The sequence below is a fragment of the Fukomys damarensis genome, unplaced genomic scaffold, assembly GCF_012274545.1.
Source record: "Fukomys damarensis isolate Sample0158 unplaced genomic scaffold, DMR_v1.0_HiC HiC_scaffold_18, whole genome shotgun sequence".
NCBI lineage: Eukaryota > Metazoa > Chordata > Mammalia > Rodentia > Bathyergidae > Fukomys > Fukomys damarensis.
Genome location: NW_022900930.1, coordinates 41,046,384 through 41,071,461, shown reverse-complemented (window position 1 = coordinate 41,071,461; position 25,078 = coordinate 41,046,384). Strand labels below are relative to the sequence as shown.

The 25,078-nt window shown below is 39.1% G+C and overlaps 1 protein-coding gene across 15 annotated transcripts in view; it reads right to left on the bottom strand.

Moving 5' to 3' along the window:
* The window catches only part of Ints10 (integrator complex subunit 10), a 28,288-nt gene extending 3,314 nt beyond the window's left edge, over positions 1–24,974 (bottom strand). For 2 of the 15 annotated variants that reach the window (XM_033765467.1, XM_033765468.1), the window contains exons 1-16: positions 24,847–24,928; positions 23,518–23,621; positions 22,695–22,834; positions 21,172–21,253; positions 20,574–20,714; positions 18,847–19,018; positions 16,721–16,890; positions 15,783–15,916; positions 11,497–11,650; positions 10,415–10,497; positions 9,235–9,387; positions 8,245–8,353; positions 4,860–4,939; positions 3,585–3,747; positions 2,533–2,626; positions 454–528 (exon numbers count right to left, since the gene is read on the bottom strand). In XM_033765467.1, the coding sequence (XP_033621358.1) occupies positions 454–528; positions 2,533–2,626; positions 3,585–3,747; positions 4,860–4,939; positions 8,245–8,353; positions 9,235–9,387; positions 10,415–10,497; positions 11,497–11,650; positions 15,783–15,916; positions 16,721–16,890; positions 18,847–19,018; positions 20,574–20,714; positions 21,172–21,253; positions 22,695–22,834; positions 23,518–23,621; positions 24,847–24,908 (1,916 nt within the window). In that variant the 5' untranslated portion in view covers positions 24,909–24,928. Of the gene's footprint in view, positions 1–17; positions 203–453; positions 551–2,532; positions 2,627–3,584; positions 3,748–4,859; positions 4,940–8,244; positions 8,354–9,234; positions 9,388–10,414; positions 10,498–11,496; positions 11,654–15,782; positions 15,917–16,720; positions 16,891–18,846; positions 19,019–20,573; positions 20,715–21,171; positions 21,254–22,694; positions 22,835–23,517; positions 23,622–24,846 lie in introns of all 15 variants that reach the window. The other 13 variants (XM_033765462.1, XM_010624824.3, XM_033765463.1 and 10 more) reach the window with 13 other exon arrangements.
* Positions 24,975–25,078: the final 104 nt, after the last annotated feature.

Sequence of the window (25,078 nt, the reverse complement as noted above, 5' to 3'; positions counted from 1 at the left end):
CAGTCCCAGAAACACACCTGGTGACTCTGTGTGACACCTTTGACAGGACTGAAGCCCCAACTGAGACGCCCTTCCAAGAGGACCAGAGGGGCTGGCAATGTTTTTGATAAAGAAAAGGTGTGTCTGAAGTTCAAACACGTATTGAAAAAACAACCGATGGAAATAGGGAGGGAAAGTCTGGGACCCATGGCTTTGTAGAATTCTGTAACAACAAAGATTTAGTATATTAGCTGTGATCACCTTATAGGACATTATTGTTCTCCATTTCAGTCCAGTCTAACACAACTAAGATACTGAAAATATCAGCATAAAAACATTTCTCTATTTTAAAACAAGCACATGTCTATAGGACACATAAGAGCTGATGCCTTTCGGTCAGGCACTGGGTGCCCGTGTTTGTACCATACCTGCTCGCAGCCAAGATGCCACACTAGGACAGACTCACAACCTTACCCCAGGGAAGGAGCTGAACTCTGCTCACAACATCTGCCACTCAGCTGGAGGGACCACCCAAAAGGTCTGCAATGGCTTCAGAGAATTTGTTTGGAACCCAAAGGGAAAAGGAATATAGATAGTTTTATTCAAGAGTCTAATCAGACCTCAATTAGTAAAAGCTCTCTGTCTGACGCAGTTTCATCCCCCTACAGTAGTTCAGCTGTCCATTATCTGAGATGTAGGCTTCAAATTCATTTTGAGACCCACACGGGCAGGGAAGACCCAGCAAATTCCTACAATGTCAGATCCTCAGGTGATAATCCCCATCCCTGTTTCCAAACTGATGAAACTGCAGATTTCGTATGAGGCTCATTTCCTCAGAAAGTTTGAAGAAATTAAGGGTCAGATTAAACAAAGTAGGAGAGCCTGGAATTATCTTTCAAAAGTCTAGAAATGTAGATTGGGCATCCTGTACACAAACAACCCAAGTAACCTTCCTGGGATACTATCTGGCTGGGTGTCACAGGGCTGTCTGCACGTACCCACGACACTGTTCACTTCCAGTAAAACTGGGACAAGAAGTAAGGCTTAGTAGCTTAACTCTGAGGTGCAGCTGGGGAGCTGCATCCCCTCATACTTCCATAAACAATTAAGCTTCTCTAAGGAACATGGTGAGACTGTGGGTTTATTCCCACGTGGGAGGAGGTTGTTTCTACCAGGGCTGTCTCTTCATTATGACAATTTGTACGGTGATTGTTGATTAACTAAAAGACTTTACTAAAGGTATAACTGCAAATTTAGTTTCCAAACCTAGAAATCATAATACAAGAGCGGTTACCTGGGTACCCATATCCAAAAGTAATCTTTATTCTCACACAATTAAGAATATTTCGAACCATGCAGTTGTTTTTCCCAGAGCCTTGACTCATGATCTCAGGAAAGCACATGGAGAAGGGAAGGTGAGCACGCCTAGCCCATCTTGCTTAAGCGGCCTAATGTATACAGGTCTCACATTTTCAAAAAGGAGTATTTTTTCATTTACTTTAAATGTTTAGGATATTTAATACCATGTATAAGATCAGGGGAAAAAATAATCTTTCCATGTTTTAGAATGGATTCCATAAGGCCCTAGTCTTGGTAGGACATAAAAATCTTTGCCATGCACCAAATTCCTCAGGCTTTAGAAATCCAGAAGGAACACCTATTTCTCTCCCTCAGTATCTCTAAGACTCTACAGAGAAAGAAAAAGACATGAAATTTTGCTTTTAACAAGAAGTCACTCCTTATTCCACAACTGAGGGAAAAAAGAAAATGTTTTCAGTCTTAGCAATACTTCTTCCCACTCAGGTTCCGTGTCTTGCGGTAACTCTGACACTGACTGACAGACACACTAGATGTGCAGGAAGCAAAGGAGGAATTATGAAAATAAAACTACATGTGGCACTTACAGCAGAGCGGATATATTATCCAAACTACAATGAGGATTGAGGAGAGAAGCAAGATTTATGAACTATTTAAAAATCATAAATGGTCACTAATTTGACATTTTTATCTGAGCCGCCCTGACATTTCAGCAGCGTTCTACGGGTGGCAGAATCTGCCCGAGACCAACCATGCCCACCATCACTGCTAGGGGCAAGTGTGTTCTCGGAGGCATTAGACCCTGCTTTTTCACTTTGTGCTATGGGCAATGAAAACTGCTTAGGGGGGTTCATATAAACTTTATAAATATATGCTGTTTTTAATGGACTTTCCTAATCATGGCTGCTCTTACTTCTAACTACTTTTTAAGTCTAATCAGACATTTATAAGATCAGTCTATAAATTTTGGCAAGGAGAAGATATCAGGAAAGAAACTTCTGTCTAGTGAAAAAGTTTCAAAAGTAACATAAGTACTCCAATTTAAACAATTTTTTTCCCTGAAATTAGTTAAGAAAACAAATCCCAAAGTACACAGTCAAACTGGCTCTCAAAAATAGAGTCTAGGTTTGGATTCATGTCTATTAAGTTTCTGAAAGACATAGAAATTTACAAATAGTTCATAGAACAACAAAAAAATAACACTCAGCTTAGAAGAGCAAAAGATAGTCTGCTTACTTGATCAGCATTCCTTGATTCGGCAGTAATTCCAGATGGATCTTCCCACCTTCCTGAGTTCTCAAGTAGGCAAATTCCTCCAACATGTCAATGTCTACAGCCAGGTTCAGGTTAACCACACGGAGAACAAGATGCCTCCCGCTCCCAGACGAGGAAACCGGCCCTGAGCAGTGGACAACCTGCCCGTCACCATTCCACTAACAACAGCAGGGCGAAGATTTGAACGTGTGTTTGCCTGATTTGAAAACCTCTAATTCTTAGCCTGACCAAACTGCTTCTAAAGAGAACTCTTGGCTATGATGTACCAGGATGAAGGGCATTAGGACAATGTTTTCCCTCTAGAGATAATTTAGCAGTCTACAGGATCATGAGAGCAAATTTTGTTTCATGAGAGGTCAAAGAGATGGTGGGAATGGGGGGGACTGCTTTGGTTACAGAATATGAGTCAAAGATAGAGTGATTATTTCTTCATACCTACTGGGCATGTATCTTGAAATGTAAGGCTAAAAACAAAGCACTAAGCAAGGTCTTCTCAAGTAAACAGAGCACTGCCTAGCATACAGTAAGCACCTACCGTGCAGGGCTGCGCCTGTGCTGCTGCTCCTGGGGCTGCATGGCTGTGGCCTAGGGCGCTAAAAACTATCCAAGGGACAGCGGTGCCCCAGGAGAGGCCACTGAGTCATTTTACGACAGATGGGGGCCACAGAACTGTGCTATTCTGTGGCTGACCTGATCACTTCAGGCTGTCAAGAACTCACAGGCTATGACTTCTGGCATCCTGGGTAGCTTTTGAGAAGTCCGCTGGAGTGGAAAATGGAAAGGTTAATATATTCTTGAATCCCTGCATTACATCTTTAAAGCCTCTCAGGTATTCAAGATCAACTGGCATAGCCTCGTTTTTAAAGCACTATCCCTCTCCTTGCCTCAGAAGTAGTAAAAAAACCAGTGTTTCTAGCCAGAATGGTTCGTTCATTTTTTTTTTTTTTTTTTGTATCAGGGATTCATTAATTCTAGTAAGTCAGAATTTTCTGTTTAAACAAGAAAAAGGATACTTGTGACATAATTGAAAAAATTCTCATACTGGAAATTTCCTTGTTGGCAAATTTTATTGACAGCTTTCAAGAAAAGATTCTCTCCCCGTGGCCACTCCTGCTGCAGCAAGACGATCACATGCCCGAGTGCCATATCGTCTCTGTTGTCTGTGAAAGCTCTAAGCTGCGAAACAAACATTTACACTGGGGAAAGGAAATCACAGGGAAACCAAATAAAATGCAGCAACTATTAACTCCTAAAAAATGCTGCAAGTGCAAATGTGTGGGTGTGATAAAGGTCGTTAGAGTGCGAAGGTAATGAAGCAGGAAGTAAAGCTGCTAGCAGAAGTCAGAACGGCTTTCTCAGGGTGGCTCCTACCTGGAGATGTCTGAGGCCCCCCACACGGTGACCGGTGGACTGTGCTCCCGAAAGTGTGCTTATAGGCAGGAGCTAGACACGCGTGGTGAGCCTCAAGCTGTGAATGTGACAATCGGGGCTAGAGAAGGTTGAGTCATCCTATATAACACGGAAAGGAATTCGGAGGCTTCCTTTTAGGGGACAGTTATGAGTGGGAGATGGATGAAAGGCCACTTGGGAGAAAAGGGCTGGATGAGAACATGGGACTTGGGAGAAATAAAGGAGTGAGCAAGAAGGAAGCATGAGGTAGAAAAATGGCCAAAAGACTGTATTGTAAATGACCAGCTCCGAAGATAATCATACTTCAAACCGTTCCTATTGCCCCACATGGGTGATGACAATGAAGTCCGGGATTACTGCCCTGGACACCCGATTCGCTCTTGGACCAGTACAAGCCTCTCTCCCTTGGCGTCCTTTCCACAGTCTGTGAACCTCCCCATCGCTGCCAGACCTTTGCTGCTATTAATCGTGGTAACTGAAATGCTGTCACCCACCCTATCTAGATGATAACGAAGTTACCTCCTTATGAAACCAACAACATTTCTGTTCCTTTCTACAGCTAATACATTCACTTGTATATTAACTTATAAAATATATAGTGAACACCATTATATCCAAGGTTATCTGCATTATCTGTTGCACCATTATGCTTAAACTTTTTGAGGATGAGGATAATTTTTCACTCGACTTTATCTAGTGTCACTGTTCTTTAATAAATATTTGTTCATTACTAGCCCATCTGCTTTTCCACTATTATTAACCCGCTTTTTAAAAATACTAAATTCTCAATCATCAATGAGGTTCTCAATTCAAGTCATTCCAAGTCGTCAGAACAGTATCTCAGAGTAAACTTTCATGAGAATCGACTTCAGGCTTACCTTAAAGCAGGCTAACATCAAATGCAGGCAGTATGGCATAATAGCTTTACTGGTGCAGGGCAGGAGCTTCAGATCCGAACCTAACAAGACCACAGTGCTACTTTAATGTTAATGAATATTACCATCAAAGAAAACATCACTGAAAAGTATTATGTTTCAGATGGTTTCCTTCTACAAGTAAAAAGAATAAGCAACAGTCACATGACTTCTAATACATTAAACCATAACTATTCTTTGTGATGGTGAAATTGGTTTTAGACGGTCTCTGTATTTCATTTTTCAATCTTCTTTCCAAAACGCACTTACTTTTTATTATACAACACTGAAAACAGACCTAAAATTACAGAAAGCATTATAAACATTGGTGTAATCACCACTCAGCTTTATAAAAATGTTATCATTTTAGTTTTAAAGATTTTAACACAAACTGTCACAAAATCAGTTGACGTTTCTTTCGTATCCTTCTAATACCATTTTCTTCAGCCCTCCTCAAAGGAAATCATAATTCTGAACATGGTGGTTAAAGTTCCCATGTATAGTGCATACTCTTACCATGTGCATCTGTATGCATCAACAGAGGAATGTCTGCATGCTTTCAGTCTACTCTAGCATATGGGTCACAGTGTATGAATCTCTTTGCAAACTGCTTTTTCCGCTTGACATCATGTGTTTCAGGTTTATCAGATGGAATACAAGTAGTTCTAGCTCATCTTAGTATTATACAGTTTCTGTTGTTCACATGTCTAACTGATAATTTATCTTCTTTCTGGTAGAATATGAGAGCTCCAATTTTTCATTATTAAAAACAATGCTGAATTAAGTATGGCATTCAAACCAATATCTTATCTTGTATGGCTGTGCCTTTACATAGTCTAAATCCTTCTCTACCCAGAAGCAAGGAGCAGCAAGAAATAAATCCTTTTTATTTTGCCTCCTCCCTGTCAAAATACATTTTAAAATGGGGATTGTATATGCACATATTTAACACTTGTTTACATATACAAAATCAAAGGTTTATGAAATATTTATCCTTTCATTTGGAATGTATTTACATTCTATCTCATTGGAAAAACCCCTTATTTGAAACTCATTACCCAGTGGGTGAGTACATCATTTGAAAAATATTGATATAAAGTACACAATTACGTATTTGCTAGGTAATGGTATGCTCAGTTTGGTAATGTTTGACTGGTTTCCCAAGTGGTCATATGAATTTACACAACTTCAAGAAGCTTAAGGATAATGGTTTTCTCAGATCATGAGAATCAGTATTGTTACTCTTTAATTTTTGTATTCCAATATATGCAAAATGCTAGTAATATGCTTCCCATATTATTAATAGGATGAAAAAATTTTAAAAATAACTTTTAGCTATGCAAATGTCTGCCCCTGTCAATCCACTGTTCAAATCCTTTGCTTATTTTTCTAATGCAGGTTGGTTCTCACTGATCTGACAAAGCATTTTCAAACTTTGGGATGTTTTTGTTGATTTCACATGTTAAGACAATTTTTTGGCAGTCTAGGGATTTTCACTGTGACCATAATATATTTTGCTAGTATTTTAATTTTAATCTAATTAAATTTTCTAACCCTTTCCTTTATTTTTATTTTTGTTGGGTTGCTGAGACAGGGTTGCTATATTGCTCAGGCTTGGCTCAAACTAGTAAAGCTCCAGCCTCTCTGGGACTGGGATTCCAGGTGTGTGCTCTCTGTAGTCTAAGTATGCATAAAGATTTCCTTCTAATAATTTTTATTCTTATATTTAAATATCAAAATATAAAGGATTTTTATATAGTGCAAAGGAGGGATAGCTTTTTGCTGCTGTTGTTTTTTACAACTGGCTAACCAAGTTTCATTATTACTTAGTGCACAAATGCATTCTTCCCCCACTGAATTGTAAGGTCACCTGTTTTGTTTTTGTTTTCTCTGGAATCCAGGACTTCACACATGCAAGACAAACACTCTGCCACCAAACTACAACCCCCAACCCGCTGTCCGCCCTGGCCCTTCTTTGTTTTAGAAACTTCTGATAGATTTTCCTTTTCTACACAGTTAAATCTGTGGCTGTGAAGTCACACTTGTGATTAGTCATTTCAACCTTTACACCTTTGTCTTGTCTTACTGTCCTGTCTAAAATCTCCACCATATGAAAAAGAATTTGTGAGAGTGGAAATATATTTGTATTGGGAAAAAGCACATAATATTTTATAGCTAAGCGTGGTGGTAAATTTTCTAATTGCGAGGATTTATAAAATCACAAATATAGAAAGAAGTCTCTGTATTTATTAAGATTATTGAGGCTTTGCTTTTTTAATGTGATAATATGAATTACACTGACTTGTGTAATTACACCGATGTGTATTCCTGGCATTTCAGTTACAATGCATTACTCTATCAATATTCAACTTGCTAATATTGCATTTAGCATTTGCCATTATGTGTATGACGGATATTGGTCTTAATGTTCTTTTCTTGTAAAACTCTTGTTTTGTTTTGCTCCCAGTTATGCTGGCCTTAACATATGAGTTGGCAGCTTGTTTTTATTTTCTGAAAGAATCCGCAGTGGACTGGCGCTAGTTCTCTCAAATTCTTGATGTTATTCACCAGTAAAGCCACTGAGATTGTTTTCTACGTGGGAAGGTTTTTGATTTTAAAACCAACTTCTTTTTAGATGTTAGAATATTCAGTTTTTCTATTTCATTTTGGGTAGTTTTGGTGAGCTATGCTTTTCAAGGCACTATGCCACTTTAAATTGTTAAATTTATTGGCATAAATTATTCATAATTTATCTGTAATGACACTTGCCTTTTCATTCTTTATATTGCTAATCTATGTTCACCTTTTTCTTCATCAATCTTGGTAAGAGTTTATCAATTTTATAAATTTTTTTCATGAAAATAGCTTTCAGTTTTCTCTATTTTGTTTTCTATTTTGATTTTTGCTCTTGGAATGATTATGACCTTTCTTCTACTTGCCCTATATTTAATTTCTTATCTTTGTCTAGTTTTTAATGTCCAAACAGGTACATAGTTTTTCAAGCAATGCAAAACTTGAGATGAAATGCAAATGTGTCCAACACAGATTTACTAAGAGAAACTTCCTAATCGATCATCTACAAAGTTCCTACAATTGGTGAAAAACTGTTAACTCATATTCTTCAAAGAGGTACTAAACTCAGAAGTGAAGAGAACTTTGAAAGAAAGATTTACAGTTGCTTCTGAGATTAGAGCCAAGAAAAAAAGTGGAACAGGATTAACTTTTCACAAAACACAATCTGTCAAACCCTGCATAACACAGTACAATTACCTCACTTAGGTTACAAAATATTTCCCAGCTGTGGGGCCGAAAACTACTCACTAAACAATAATCAAACTCATCACTATACCTTTTCTAAATTTGGGCTTTACTTTTGAGGGTTCTTCCTGGGATTTGCCTCCCTCCTGAATGGGTAAGACCATGTAGCACATCAGGTCCAGGACTTTCTCACATGTCATCTGGGGAAGAAAAGAACAAAGAAACTAACTGGAAGCTTCCAGAACTCACAGCAAACATATGAAGCAAACACCAGGCAACAGGCAATGGAAGTCTGGGTCTGCCTCAATGTTTTCCTATGTCATCATCACTGCTTACTCAACAGTGAACACAGAAAGTAACAGGAAGACTGAATGTATGTCTGAGAGGGTACAGGAGTCCACTGTGTTACAAAGAAAATGAAACAGAAGAATAAAATTAATATTTATTAACTGAAACTACCAATGTGTTTAATAGCAGTGGCATCCAAGAATGTCTAGCTTATAAACATTTACCATCTCAAGAGAAAAATCAATCAAGAAGACATATAGCAAGGGACTAAGTGGTATGCTATAAAGTATTATGTAAAACACAGAAACTTACACATAAAACAGCTGAAATACACACAGGTGGAACTAGCAGGAAATGCTTAGAACAGGTTATCTTGATCAAAGCTTTAGAGGGGGGAAAAAAATCTTCCAACAGAATAGAAAAATGAATGGGAAGTGTGAAAAGTAGGTAGCACATGCCTATAATCTCAACACTCAGGAGGGTGAGGCAGGAGGATCTCAATAAGTTTAAAGCCAGGCTGGGCTATTTAGTGAGCTCAGAGCCAGCCTGGAACATATAGCAAGACCCTATCTCAAAAAAAAAAGGAAATGTGAAAAGTTAGGACAGTCATATATTAAAGGGGAAATCAAGTTTTTTTAAAAAAATAACTTTGTGATTTTCACCAATAGGTTAAGTAATAATTCTAGGCAGGAAGACGAAATGCAAGCAAACATGTATTGAATGAAGCCATTCTAGGAAAGAAGCCCTGGTGATGTGGTCCCATGACGGCCCCATGCCAGGGCCCAGCGCTTACCCTGTACTCCCCCAAAGCGAAGTGGCACGTGGCCAGCTGGATGAGCGCCCTCTGGTGCTCCAAGGTGCCCTGTCCTGGAATCTGTGGCTGAGAAAGTGACCCTTGGAGAGCTGCCAAATGGTGCAGGCTGGCTATTGCCTTTTTATACTGACCCTTAGAAGACAGAACAGCAAGAAGGGAAAAAAAACATTACCAACTCCAGAGTTAACTAAGAAGCCAGTAATTAGAAACACAGTACCTTTGTATAATCATATGAGGAGAAAAAAGGAGACTTAGCAACAGAATGAAATCCATGTACTTAAAGCTAGATGAAGTTATTTCTAAGTACATCTCTAAGTACACCTGCACCCATCCTTCTGGACACTTTAATCATCCCAGTTACTCACAACACATAATGCAATGGAAGTACTGTGTAAATCGTCAGTATCCTGTATTGTTTAGGGAATGGTGACAAGAAATAAGTCCGTGCAGTGCAGCAGCAATATTTTTTGATATTTTTACTCTTGCCTGGTTGAATCTGAGAGTGCGGAACTACAGGTAGGAGGGCCAAAGGTACAAAGATTACTCTCTCTGGTCTTAAGTCTTTGAACTAAATGAAATAACACAAGTCCTATGACAATACACATTTTGGGCCCACCATTCCTGTGGAAGGATCCTCTAACACCACTGCTCCTTCCAGGAGGATGGAAGGAGCAACCGGTCCATGCCAGCACCTCCCTAATGAGGGGTCTGTGCTCTTACGCTAAGACCAAGGCTCTGGTAACAGCACAGCAAGGTGGGGCTCCAGCAGCATGGAGAGAGGGAGGATAAGAAGTAGTGACCTTCTCTTGAAAAGTAAAACTTTTACTTTTGTACAGAGCTGATTAAACACACCAGAAATAACAAGGAAGGGATGGCCTTATCATTTTGGAGGTATTTTGAAAGGAAAGTGGACCATACTCTCTCAGCCATTAGTGACTAAGCAACTGAATTAAGCAAGGTCTGTCTCAGAGAAGGAACATAATCATGAAGAGGAAATGTGAAAGCTTAGCCAGGGATGGTGGTGCACGCCTGTAATCCCAGCACTCAGGGGGCGGAGGCAGGAGAACCTCCGTGAGTTCAAAACCACTGCTTAAAAGCTGGTTCTAAGCAGTCATCATCTTCTGGACACACAGATACCCAAAAGGTGTTATCACTCTACCTGATAGATGATCATATCGGTGAGAAAGATTCTTAACCACAGCCAAGTATCTGTTTTCCATGCCAAGCAAATTCTTGTAAATTCTGGGTGAGAATTAAAATAAATTCATTAAAAATATATAATGCAGAAGCAGGAAAATGAAAACAAAAACAAAAAACCTAACAAGCCCAGCAAGAGGCAGAGACAAATTATGAAAAGATGCAGAGTAAAATTACGATTCCAATTTTTAAAACAATGTTCAGAATGTCACTCTAAAGTAGAGCCTAATACCATTAACACACAAACAATATTTTTATAAACACATTTATATCGTCCACCAAGAACTGTGCTTTTTTTTAACGATTGCCTCATTTATCTTTAAAACTACTTTTCTCTCTTCAGTAAAGTTTCCATTGTATATTTACAGAGTTAAAATTAGAAACACACAAAGACACTAACAGATCTTATTTTTTTAAAAAGTTAATTTGAAAAAGGAAACAAAAATTTCTAAAACAGTTACACACACATTCATAAATTCTAGGCGCAACAGAGAAGAAAGGAACGATGCTAAGTTTATTGGAAAACATGACCCGACACATCTGGCCAAAGGCTCCTGGGCATGTGACAGGTCAAGGGATGAGTGTCCACTAGCTCACGACAAGGCAATGGGCCTGGACTGTAACATCCCAAATGAGTGACAGTCAGCAGAGCTAGCAATCTCTAGGCTTCCATATCATGCAGATAAAACCCCCTCTAGTTTTATGTCTATACTAATAGAAGAGGCTTTCTGCAGCTTTTGGACTTCGTGTGTTCCAGGCAACGGTGCTCTTGGACACATTATGCATGAGAACAATTAAAAAAAACAGAAGTCCAGGATTACAAATCTTGAAAAGACCAAAAAATTCCCTCAAACTTCATCCCCAGAGAAGGAGATAAGTAAACAGCTATTTGAATATTAACTATGTTTCTCACTCAAAAAGATTATAAAATATAGTCAGTCTAATTAGCCATAAGAGACTTCACATTTTGAGTGGCATAAAACTGTTTTAGCGTAATGATTTTACATAAAAATTTAAACACTGATATGACAAGAACAGTCTTACCTTTGTCAAGAAATTCTAGGGAATAGAGCAACTCCCAGCTCTCCCTGGCCAACTTAAAGCTTTCTAACACCTCAACGGAGTTAGCGAGCTCTGCTTTATTGACTATAATGTGACGGTTTCTTCCTTTTGCTGAACAATCTTCATCATCTGAACTCTGCTTAAAGAATGCAAAGAACCCAATTAAAGTTATAGTCATATACTGCAATGTTTATTTATTGCTGCTAGTTCTTCCTATTGTAGGTTTTATATTAAAATATACCATGACTATAATTCATTTTTGAATTTCGTTTTGAAAAGCAAATCATACATTCAATTATTACTTGTTTATTGTTTTTCAGATGAGTTTTATTTTCCAACAACTTCTAATCATCAACAAAGCCAAATCAGTGTAAAAGCCAAGAATGAGATTCTTAGCTGGAGAGATAGAACTTAAGTAGCATTTGCTTTATAGATTACTTTTGTACTCCAATATGTGGTACTATTTAATCTGCTTCCAAAGAACAGCTTATTGTGCAGTGGATTCCACAGGACACAGCGCTGGAGAAGTAACTCTTTTCACTCTGCTTGCTTTCACATCAAGTCAGACAAGCCAAAGAAAAGCGAAGATGCGACCAGACACAATGTCCAAATGCAAGAGCAATGAACCAGCTGGATAATTCACTGATGATTTAGTTAAGAATGTTTTGACTCTTCTATTCCTCTTACTGTTTTATTATCTCAAAACCCCAAATCATTCCTACAGACTTTTACTGCACTAAAATCCTTCTGAAATACATAGAAATACGCTAGCTAGAAGCTCTGTCCCCTGAGTCCATCTCACATGAGACAGGCAGTCTGCCCTCAGTGTCTGCCCCCATGGCCAGCCCTCCCCTTTGAGGTCAGAGCCCAGTATCCCGCTGTTCCCTGTGCCTGGGTGGGGGCTCTACCCTACCCTGCCTGTTTTCCCCTGGGAATGAATGACACACACTCTTGCTCTTGCACAACCAACACTCATCTGTCAAGTACCCCATTTCATCAGAGCCCTGTTCTGTGCCAAACAGTGGCAATCTACTATTACACACTAACATGGATAGTGTATCTTTTAGTGTTGCAGCCTACACAAAGCATTTCTGTTTCTCAAATGAGGTTAGGAATTTATGAAAGGACCCCAGATGTGGGGGAACCATGGGGCATTACAAAGAGTTGGTAAAATTTGGAGAAATCAATTTTGAAATGCATAAACCTACTTTGAAGCTCTGAGGAGGGGTGATCTGAACAACAGTGCAACTGGTAGAACATACACAAGCATGTGCCACGTGGGAACAGACTGTCCACTGGAGAGGATGGCCACCGCCCCAGCCACCTGGCCAGGCACATGAGCCTCTCTAACATGGGCGGCCACATCCAACTCCCGCGTGGGCCACCACCCCAGCCACTGTAAAAGGGAAAGTCATAAATCTGGAGTATTGGGCCGGGGATTTAGCTCAGCGGTTTTGGGGCCTGCCTTGTAAGCGCAAGGGCCAGAGTTCAATCCGTGGTACCAAAAAGAAAAAAAAAAAAGAAAAGAAATCTGGATTATCAGGAGAAATGTTATGTTTCTAATTCCTGTATGCTAAGTGATTTATAGAACAAAAACAAAACCATGAGCACAGCAGACACATCTGCAAACAGAGTTTACAGGCCATCAGGCTGTCCTGTGCTGTGACAGAACAGACCTGGGTGGATCTGCATCAGGTGGAGGCAGATTAGGATGGAAATGGAATAAAAACCAGGATGAAATCTGCTAAGAGAATGAAAATACAAATGGACAGAAATCTCAGACGGGTTGGAAGGCCAGAGGATGAGAGTCGGGCTGGCAGAGAAGCACGTGACAGGCAGAAGACGGAAGGAAGAGGAGATGCTCAGGAGGTTCCTCGAGATCCCACGGCCTGCGCACCAACCCGAGAGGGATCGATGGGATCCACTCCCTCACCAGATGCTCGCTGAACGCCCACCATGGCGCAGGCACTGCCATTGCTATGGCTCAGGCACTGTTCAGATGTCCAGGGCACAGTGACAGACAAGACAGACAAAGTCCCTGCTTCCAAGGAGCTTGTACTCCAGTGAAGCGAGACAGACAGGAAACTGTTAACAAATGAACAAGAACAGACAACAGTGAGGGTAGAGAATTAAAATGAAGTAATAAAAAGAAAACACTGGGCAGTGACTTTATTAGAAGGCCCAGAGGGAGAAACATTTGGGCTGGGACCTGAATGGCAAGGACGTAGCCTGGCTGGCAGATCTGAGGGAAAAGCACTCCCTCCACAGAGCAGTTTAGACAAGGGCAGAAACCGAGAGGCAGGCCTGGGCTCGGAGCAGAAGAACTGCACTGAGACCTGAATGTCTGCAGCCAGAAGGGCCTGCTCAAGAGTGCTCTGTAAGCTCTGGGTTTCAGCCTAAGTGTGACAGGAAGCTGGCAGACACTGCACAGCAAGAAAGCAATGTCTGATTCACATTTCGAAAGGTCACCCTGGTGGCCAGCTAGAAAAGACGCTTAAGGAGCAAGGAAGAAAGCAGGGAGCTAGAATGACAACTCTGATTGCCTAGAAAGGAGAATGATCTACAGAGGTAGTGATAAGAAGCTGGTGCATTGGGGCTATGTTACATATTTGGAATTATACAAGGACACAGTATTACTTTTGGTTAAAACTATTAATACCCAACATGCTTATCTAAATGGAAGAAAGGCATGTCTAGGTCTTCATATGGAATTTCTGGATAATCAGAAGATTAGAGATAAAGTGGTACCTCAGTTGGCAAGCTTAAATTCCACGATTCTGAGGAAGATGGGTGCAGGTGTGTTCATCAACCTACACAGAGTTCGCAAATGGAAGCAACATTTTGCTGAATGCTTCTGTTGTGAACAGAACTGTTTGCAAGCAGAAGAGTTCATGAACAAAATGTCTGGCAAGAAGAGTGGGTAGAGAGAATCTAAGAGAGCCTGGTAAGAATTCTCAACTTGGGATTCACAGTGGGGTTTCAAAGCATCTTGTCACATACCGAAATAAGCTCCAAAACTGTGCATGCATGCATTTTGGGGAGGAGGTTTACACACACACACACACTCACACACACACACACACTCAGAACAGCTCCATGTCTTCCTGGCTCTAATCCATCCTGCATTATAGAGCCTCCACATGTCAAATTAGTATCCTCTTAATGCACATCTCTCATCACACTTAGGGTACAGTAAAATGCTACCCAAGGAATAAAAAGGGAGTAAGAGTGCTGAAAACAGGGAGGAGAAAGGACAAGAAGTGGCTGAGGCTCCTGACTCCCCCTAGGGATTTCAATTAGGGCAGGGATTAGTAAACTATGATCTTTAGGCTTACAAGTAAAGTTTTATTGCAACATGACCACACCAGTTGTTCATACATTACTTCTAGATGTTTTTCATTGACAATGGCAGGGCTGAGAAGCCACAATGAAGGCCATCTGGGCTGCACAGCTAAAAGTATTATTAAACTGGAGAATCTCCACGTTTGTGTCCTCTTGAGTCTCCACTAAGGATTTTATTGAAAGATACTAACTGTCCTGTACAGGCTCACTGCTCAGCCAAGTGAGAAGACTGATGGTTCTTTACATTCTCTAATCATTCTTATCTTTGTATAAAATGTCCCCCCTCATCAAAATCTACCTCCCAACCCCAATGACAATCCCACAGCCTTCCAGACTCCAAGACTCAGCTTCCTGAAAGTCCTCCTGCACCTCACGTGGTTTGGGATACCCGGCACGCCTCAACCCTGTCCATTCTGAGGCTGGCACCACCACGGGAGCCTGCTGCAGGTATCCAATGGGGTTCTGGCCTTCTCAATAAATTTAATTGATGCCATCCAGTCAAAACACAGCCAGGTAATTATATGAGAGCTTTTCCACCTTGTGCCCCAAGGGTTGGGCATCTGGCACCGTCTCCAACCTCACGTTACTAGATGTGAATTAGCAACCGCTCACCACCAAGAGCAGGGATGTGACAAAACAAAATGTCTCTAGTCATTGTAAAATGTCCCCTACAGGGCAAAATTGCCTCCAGTGAGATCCACTCCCTTCAGTAATTATATGGCATAATTTTTTTTTTTTTTGGTTCCAGGGATCAACCTCAGGCCCTTGCACTTACAAGGCAGGCAGCAGAATCACTAAGCCAAATCCCTGGTCTTATATATGGCATGAAGTCCAACACTTTATCCATTTATCTGTAAAACCATATTTTACAAAATTCTTCCCTAGCAAACCATAAAAATGTTTATAATTATATCTAAAAGGATTACCATGGTTTTTTCTCTTCCCTCAGCTAGTTTCCTCTTTTTATGAATGTGTTTATTACGATCAATTTCCACATCACCATATACATTTGATACATCTTCAAGAAGGACCAGCGGAACTTGGTTTGGAGCATTAGGTCCTATGGATGACCAGAAAGCAACATCAGAAATGCAGAAAGAAAAAGAATACTCAGTATCAGCAAAAAGGTGGTCAACTGTCAACATGACAATAAAACTCATCAAAAATATGTTCAGTGTGATCCCAAGTGGGTAAACAACTATACATGTATAAGGGGAAAAAGACTGCATAGATGTGTACCAAACTATTAGCAAATGTTCTTGCTCAGTGGTGAAAATAAATGTATTTGTTCTCAAGTATCTGTAATTTTTTTATAATGACCACAAAATCATAAATTATCATAAAAAGACTACAAAATTATATGTATATTATGGTTATAAATACCAAATGTAACCTAAATATATGGAAAATTATAAGGCAATACACAAATTTGAAAGGCTCGTGGGTGATTTCACCCTCTTAACCGTTTTTGAGACTTTTTAGGATATATATTCACACTATATACATGCATTAAATATGTGCATAACATACTTTATTTTACTTAAACCTTTGCCTGTTATCACATCTTTGTAAAAATATACTTCAAAAAATTTTTTTTGGTACTGAGGATTTAACTCTCCCTCAAAATTTTTTTACAACTTTTTTTTCAAAATAGTGGCATTCAATATCTGCATTCAGTTTCATGGTACCAGAGTTGCCTTATATATGGGAATTTTAATGAAAATGTTCTTACATAAAAACTACCAAGTTCAACCAAACTAAATCATCACCTACAAAGAACAGAGCACTAGTACCAATGGTCAGAGCACTTTTGTCCCCTCTACCAGCCTCACTGAATCCGTATTTCTAAGAGTTGTAAACCAACCTTGGAAGAGAGATGGCTGTATGCTGTTGACATACTGGAATGCATTCTTAAAGAAGACCAACATAGTGGAATAAACCACTTGGTTTTTATATTTTGCGTGTGCTTCATTATCGAAGTTGTTCATGTATCTGCAGAGATCCTTCATCCTATGCAATATATCACTATAGCTTCTGCAAGAGAAAGGAGGATACAACTTAAGTCAAACATCTGGGCCTTTCAGCAAAAGTTCTAAAGAAAAGTTCTGATACAATCTACATTTACCAAATGCAGCTCTAAGCATTTATGACTTTTTGAAACTAAACTTTTAAATATCTCTTTTTTGGTGGGGTATACTGGGGATCAAACTCAGGACCTTGTGCTTGCAAAGTAGGCACAGTACCACTGAGCTAAATCCCTGGTCTTAAAAACAAAATCATTTTAATTGCACAAATTTATGTGTTACAATGTGGTCATTCAATATACATGTATAGTGTTCCCTGATCGAATCAGGGTAGTTAAAATTTCCATCTCCTTAAATATTTTAATCACTTTTTATTAACATGTCATAACTGTACATGTTTAAAGTACACTGTGACATTTCAGTTAAGTCTATACAATACATACTGATCATACCAGGATACTTAAGTCCATCTTCTTTTCAGTATTTCACGTTAGGAGACTTCAAGCTCCTCTCTCCTAGTTACTCATGAAATAGATAATGATTTATTGTGGGGCTCAGGCATGGCTGACTAGAACACTTGCTTATCATGCACAAGGCCCTAGGCCAGATTCCAAACATCACACACACAAAAGAGTGATTGTGAATGATAGTACCCCACTGCTCTATACATCAGAACTTATTTCTTTGTTCTTTTTTTTTTGGCACCAGGGATCGAACTTGGGTCCTTGCACTTGCAAGGCAGGTGCCAGAACCACTGAGCTAAACCCCCGGCCCCATCAGAACTTATTTCTATCGAACTATGTTTAGGTGTCTGTTATCTAACCTCCATTATTCTCCAACCTGACCTTTTCTAGCCTCTAGTACTTACTGAGCTAAACCCCCGGCCCCATCAGAACTTATTTCTATCGAACTATGTTTAGGTGTCTGTTATCTAACCTCCATTATTCTCCAACCTGACCTTTTCTAGCCTCTAGTACTTCTACATTCTAACTTAAAAAAAAAAAAATTCACATATAAGAAATAACATTTGGAATTTGTCTTTCTGAGTCTTAGTTCACACAATGTACTCCGGTTTGAATCGTTTTACCACAAATGATTTCACTCTTCCTTATGGCTGAATTTTCTGTCTCTATTGGTGGACATCTAGACTGATACCATATCTTAGCTACTGCGAATAGTGCAGCCATAAGCATGGACATGAAGGTGCCTGATGTGCTGTATCATGCCCTCTGCATATGCACCCAGAGGTGGGAGACTTGGATCACACAGTGGATGTATTCTTGAGCAACCTCCTTACTGTTTTCCATAGTGGTGGTACAACAGTGCAAAAATCTTTCTTTTTCTCTACACCCTCACCAGCATGCTATTTTTTGTCTTTTTGATATTATTATTCTAACTGGCATCGAGACAATGACATTCACTTGCATTTCCATAAAGACTAATGAAGTTAATCATTTTTTCATAAATTAGTTGGCCATTTGAATTTCTTTTGAGAAGTGCTTATTCATATTAAAATTCTTTATTGTCTGCATGTGAATGGCAAATTTCTCCTTCTGAAGTAGGGCAACGAAGAGCCCAAGATTCATGACAGAAACATGCCAAGTAACGCCTTCTTTTTCTGAACTACCAAGGAGGGCTTCAAATGCAGTGCCATCTTATGGGATCCTCGATAATTTTTTTGTACCTGGAATCGAACTCCGGACCTCTTGTGCTTGTGAGGCAGGCATGGTGCCACTGAGGTAAATCCTCAGCCAGTATCATCTTATGTATTCATGCTTCAGTTAAGAATCTTCTGATAAAGTGAAAAGCCACCCTCTTTTGAATAAATATTGTCATAAAATCTTTCCAAAGAGAAATGCACTTAAGATTATATTGGTTTAAAAAAATGTTTTTGATTTTACAAGGATACTGAAATCATATAATCTAAAGATTTGACAGGCAATTCTTGAAAAAAAGTATTTATTACCGTCTTCCTTTATCCATCTGCCATTCACATCTCATTCCAACAACATTCAAAATCTTAAACAACCTCTCCCAAGGGTCCACAATCTGGGATGATTTTTCAGTCAGTCCTTCTATTACATACTTCTGGGAGCTACGTTTGCTGGGTGACATTAAATCCGATGCATCTTGGGCACCTGAGATGTGAGAAAAAAGTAGCCTACAATTAACATCACTAGTCATTATTTATGTAGTACTTGAAAGAGAAAGAAAAACCCTTACCCCTCATTCAAAAGAAAAAGTACAAGGCCAGGGATTTAGCTTAGCTCAGCAGTTCGGTGGCCTGCCTTGCAAGTGCAAGGACCCGAATTCAAGGCCCGGTACCAAAAAAAAAAAAAGTAGACTCACAGACTCCAACATATTACAGCTGTGCACTGCATAATTTATAACAATGTTTCTATCAATGAAGGACTGCTTATACAATGGTGGTCCCAAAGATTATAACAAAGCTGAAAATTCCTATGGCCTAATAAACAGAGATGAACAAGACACAAGAACAAAGGAACATGCAGTAGTAAAAGAACTCCCCAAAACATTCACAATGATGGGTTTAGCATCAGCTTTTGCAATTTCCAGCAAGCTCCCAAAAGAGTTTGAAAATATGGACCCATATTTTTCATTAATGGAAAGGTTTTCATTAATGGAAAGTTCATGGTACAATTTCTGCTGACAAACAGATCTATGACAGAAAGAAGTGGGAGAGGGGACAAACACCACAATATATTCTGAACAGACACCTGCTCAGGAAGTCTCAGAAGGGCCCATCCGGAGGATCCTGGAAGGCTTTGTCATCACAAGAGCTGGAAGCTCTGTGTATGTTACCGACCTAGAGACTTTCCAATGGAACCAGGTGGAGATAGTGATATTAAAGATCAGATCCTGGCCAGGTAGCCAATGCTAATGTGTGTGTATCTTAAAGATACAAAGAAAATATTTTTGTGTGCAATGTATTTATTATTTTAGCCTAAATGTTAAAGGAGTCAAAAGATAAAAATTTGATAAAGTGAAAAAGTTACAATAAGTGAAGGTTAATTTACTACTGAAGAAAGAAAAACCTTGTTCTTATAAATGTGGTGTAGCCTATGCTTAAGTGTTGATAAAGCTCACATGCATGTATGGGAATGTCGTAGGTTTTCAAAGTCATGAGGAACTCGAGCTGCATTCATGTTAGTACCCTGAACAGGTAGACTATTTTTTGTTTTTTATAGTGTGTTTTCACTGTACCTTTTCTGTTTGGGCATGCTAGATACACACATATTTAGCACTGTGTATCACTGCCTACAGTAGTTAGTATAGTAACATGTTGTACAGGCATGCGGCCTAAGAGCACTAGGGCCAAGTCATGCAGCTGAGGTGTAGAGCAGGCTGCACCATCCAGGAGTGTGGAACTGTCCACCAGTGTACTTCTCAGAATGCCTCCCCTCATTAAGCAACATGTGACTGTAAACATCTGGGTACTGGACTAAGCAAAAACCGAACTTTAAACTGCGGTACCTATGAAGTTTAGTGCACTAAACTGTTCCAGAAGAAAGTTTCATGTTGTAACTACAGTATTTTATTTTTTTAGGTAAAATCTTTAAGAAAAACTACAGTATCCAACTGTAGGCATCTAGAGAAGAATAATGAGAATGAGGGATTTCAGTCAGCAATTTTACTAAAGCCTAAATAAGATTACAGGATATTCCCACTTACCTTGATGCTGATTTTCTATTTGAGCAGACCTAGTGACATAGTTGATATAAAATTCAGCTGCTTTGTTCAAGTATTTATATAGCAAATTGGCAGGCAATCGAACATCGTGGTTGTTAATTATGAGAGGAAGTACATCACAAACTGTTGAAGGGAAAAATAAGAAAAATAAAATGATCAGGTCGTCTACTGTAGGGTTCTGGCAAAACAAAATTCATTTCAGAATTCACTTAATGTAGCCTCTAAAATATTTTGGGGAGATCCCTTATGTCACATTTATCTGAAGACTGCCATGGGAAGCGGTACAAGTGGCAGGAGGCAGCGAGGAAGCCCAAAAGCAGATGTGTCACCGGGGTAAGGGTGTAGTGCTTACACAAGTGGTAGCTTCCCTGGGTGAGTGCTGCTTATTTATCTATGTTGCTATTCACGCTTTCAGAGGTATAAAATATTGCGAGATAAAGGTTTTGAAGTTATTAACGATCTTTCTGAACTGCAAAGATAAACAAGGATCTAAATTTCATAATACAAAGAGCTCCTTTACTCCTGCAAATAATCTTATCATATTCGACTTCGCAGAAATACAAAATATGATTTTTCTTACCAAATAATTTTCTAAAGCAATTAACAGGTGACTCTTGTTCTTCAAGAGTTTCAGCTTCTAAAAGGACCTCCCCAAGGCCAAACTGTTTCAAGATAAAAGTAATCATTTAAATACATACAGTTTAAGATAATAACATTATATAAATATATTTTTCCTATGTATCATGCAGTTTATATAACCAAATGTCTTTGAGAAAAAAAAAATCACACTTCAAAGACTAAAAAATGTCTCTATGCATCCACAACACAGACTGGGAGTCCAAGTTCACCAAACTGACCACTTTGGTCCTGCTTTATTCTCCTTTGAACTAGCAAAATTAAGATATTAATAAAGTTTCTACAATTTCAGGAAAGTACTGAAACTAGAATAATCTAAACAGAGAGATTTTTCTAAGAAATGTGGAAACTGACGTTTTCTTGCATCAAGATATATGTGACAAAATATCACTCTCAAGAGTTCCCAGGAGTTACCAGTCATATAGTTTGGGAAGAACTGGCCAGAAATATCTGAGTTTTAAGGTCACCTTTCCATCACTGATGCCCTAATGTAACAGAAAGTTATTTATCAAAATTCTACCAAGATGTCTGTATTACCTTCCTTGAATCATATAGGCATATCTGTGGTAGGGGTAAAACAATGTAAAAGATATTACACAGAAGGTAAAAAGTCAGAGTAATGATCTGAAGTATAATGGCTTGAATGGTGTCCTCCAAATTCTTGTCCACTGAGAACCACAGTCATGTACTACTTAACAATGAGGGTAGTACTGGAAAATGTGTCTTTGGGCAACTTCATCATTGCATAATCATCACGGAGTTTACTTACACTAAAATGGCTCCACTGTCGCCAGCTGGTACAATCTTATGGAACCACTGTCAAATATACAGTCTTCCACTAGCTCAAATATCATTAAGTTTAATTATATGTTTTACTTTTATAAAAAATAGTGCCTTTGTAAATACAACTGGTTAAGATGAGGTCATATTAGAGGCTGGGGATTTAGCTCAGTGGTTCCGCCGCCTGCCTCGCAAGTGGCAAGGTCCCGAGTTTGATCCCCAGTACCAAAAAAAAAAAAAAAAAAAAAAAAAAAAAAAAAAAAAGAAAAAAAGAAAAAAAGATGAGGTCATACTGGATTAAGGTAGACCAAAATCCCAATGAGTAGTGTCCTTAAGGGAAGACCGCAATCTGCAGCTCTCATTTAAACTCAAACACACTGTCAAATACAAAGGAAAAGGATTTTTTATTTTAAAATCTATAGATTGCAAATAAATACTACAGTCAGAGTTTGGTGATTATTTCCTTATAGCCATATGACATTTCTCCTGGAAATGCACAATCAGCACTTGATAATAATGCTGTCTTCTTAGCTTTACTGACAAAGAATGTCCTGATATAAATTCAATATAACCCAGGGCTCCAGGTTCTCTGTTTTAGAATCATACACACTAGAGCTCCTAACCATACTAATGAACCCACTGATAATCAATTTTATTTGCTCTTAAAAGAAGGAAAAGCATTCTTACCCCATGTTGCACAACTGTTTCAGGGAAGCGCCTCAAAAGCAGGAGTAACATTTCTGATCTTTCCAGCGTATTGAAGCATTGTTCCGTGACCTTTAATAACATTTCACACTGGATGCGGCCAGGAAGAGTTTCAAATAAACCTGTACATAACACGTTTCACCTTTAGAATTCTTTCAGAAAATATTAAAGCAAAAGTGGTAAAGAAGGCATTTTCATGTAAGGAATAGTAAATAATCACTGTGATCAGGTTTTACCGATAGCCTGGCAGGTTTTTGAATTTCATGATATTTGACACAAGCTGTCAGCTGAGTAATCATAAAACATTTAGAGCCCTTACTGGAAAGTTGTGTGTGAAGTGAAGAGTCTCAACACTGCTTGTTGTAGGTTAAGATAAAGAGCAGGCATTTGTTTAAATTGAAATGAGCCAACTTAGCTACCTTCTAGTCTAATCAGAATTTTTAATCTTTGATTGCTATAGCAACCAACACAGTTTAAAGAAAAAGAAAAATTAGGAAAGTTTCTCTTCTATTTTGTGGAGATTTGGTTTATTTACAGATGCTTTCTAGCTATTGTAAAATATGTTACTAATATATTCAATTGCCTGGCCTCACTCATAGGTCCACATCCTTTAAGGAAGCTTGCAGGTTTCAAAGCAAATGCTCAAGGGGCCAAGTGACAGTATTACAGACTTCAGTTGCCAAGAATAAAACATACATATGGGTACAAACACCACAGGCAAGACTTTTTAGCTAAGTTTCTGACTATGATCTGGTATTCCAGAAATAGTAATTTATATAGAGTTAAGATATTACTCCATTCTTACTTCTTAAAAACTGGGTTTGTTTATCCTGTGAATCATTCCTTAATGCTGATGTAATAATGCTGATTTCTCTCCATACCACGGGCTGGTCTGGGAAATTCACAAACCTATTTTTAAAATGAATTTATTAAATTAAAATTCAGACTGTACAGTAACCCAAAAGAATATTAGCATTTGAAGAAAAAAAAACTTCTTTATTCTACATGAACATTTAGATGTCAAGATAAACCAAAATAAAATTACAAAAGTAAAAACTAATTGATTTAGAAAAATGAGAATACTTATAAGTTTTTAAAGGTTTTTTATAAGTGAAAACACAAGCAACCCTAATACATAAAGAACTAAAAATCAAGAATGAAACGAACTACCCCAAAGGAAAAAAAAAATAGGCAAATTCAAATCATAAAATACAAACAGCCAACAAGAACAGTTCAAATGATACTCATTTGCCATTACTATTTATATGAAGATTAAGTAGTAAAAATTTAAAAATCCAAACAGCAAGACAACATATTTTCTTATGTAGTGGCAAGAATTAAGGAGAATACAAGAATTAAGGAGACCGAAAAACCAGGGATGGTGATGAATGCCTGGAGGGCCAGCTACTCAGTAGGCTAAGGCAGGAGGATCACTTGAGCCCACGAGCTAAAAATCACCCTGGGAAACAGAGTGGAAATACATGCTGGGATAATCCTTTTCAGACAGTAACTTGATAGCAGACCAAAACATTTCATAAGTATATCTTTTAACTACAGTGTGACAATATATACCTTAAAATCTCTTTTCACAGGGAAACACCAAAATATGCGTACAAACTACCATACTGAACATCATTTCAAATAACTAGAAACTATCTAAATATCCACCAAAAAATATGTGGTTATGAAATGCTAAAGGCCTGAAAAACCTGGAAGGGGTTCCTTGACAATGGGTGAAGAAAAGAAGTTTCAGAACTGACAGTACGATCTCTCTTTTGTAAGCCCTCCCAAAGTCATATTAATCCCTATGACTTGTTAACACACTGGCTGAGTTTAGGAAGGACTTTCACTTTTTATTCTCAGTTACTTAAATATCGTTTTAACGTTTGCAATGAGCATGTATTATTCCCCCCAAAAATGAAGTCCCAGATAGGAGTTTTAACAATACAACATAAGGATAAAAAGACTTCTCTACAAAAGGCATGCCAGAAATTAAAGGAAGACCTAGCGTCATCACTGGGCAAGCTCTGGGTACCTGACGATCGCCCCCACTTCCCAACTCCCACTTCACAGAAACAAAAGCTGCCCCAGAGACCCCGTGCAGCAGGAGCTGCTGTCCTTCCAGCGCACTCACATGTCATACAGCAGCCTCCCCGCGGTGGCCGTCCGCTCCGCGTTCCGCTCGATGGTGTACATCTCGTACTGCAAGACACAGCGGAGGGGTCAGCGCCCCGCGCCTCACCTGCAGCCCCGTGACGCACGCGGCGTCACTCGGGATCCCGGGCCACACTCCGAGCGGCCTGGCCACAGGCTGAGGAGTGGGACGCGGGCCTGTTTCAAAGGCTCGGCTCCCGGGATGGAGCCGG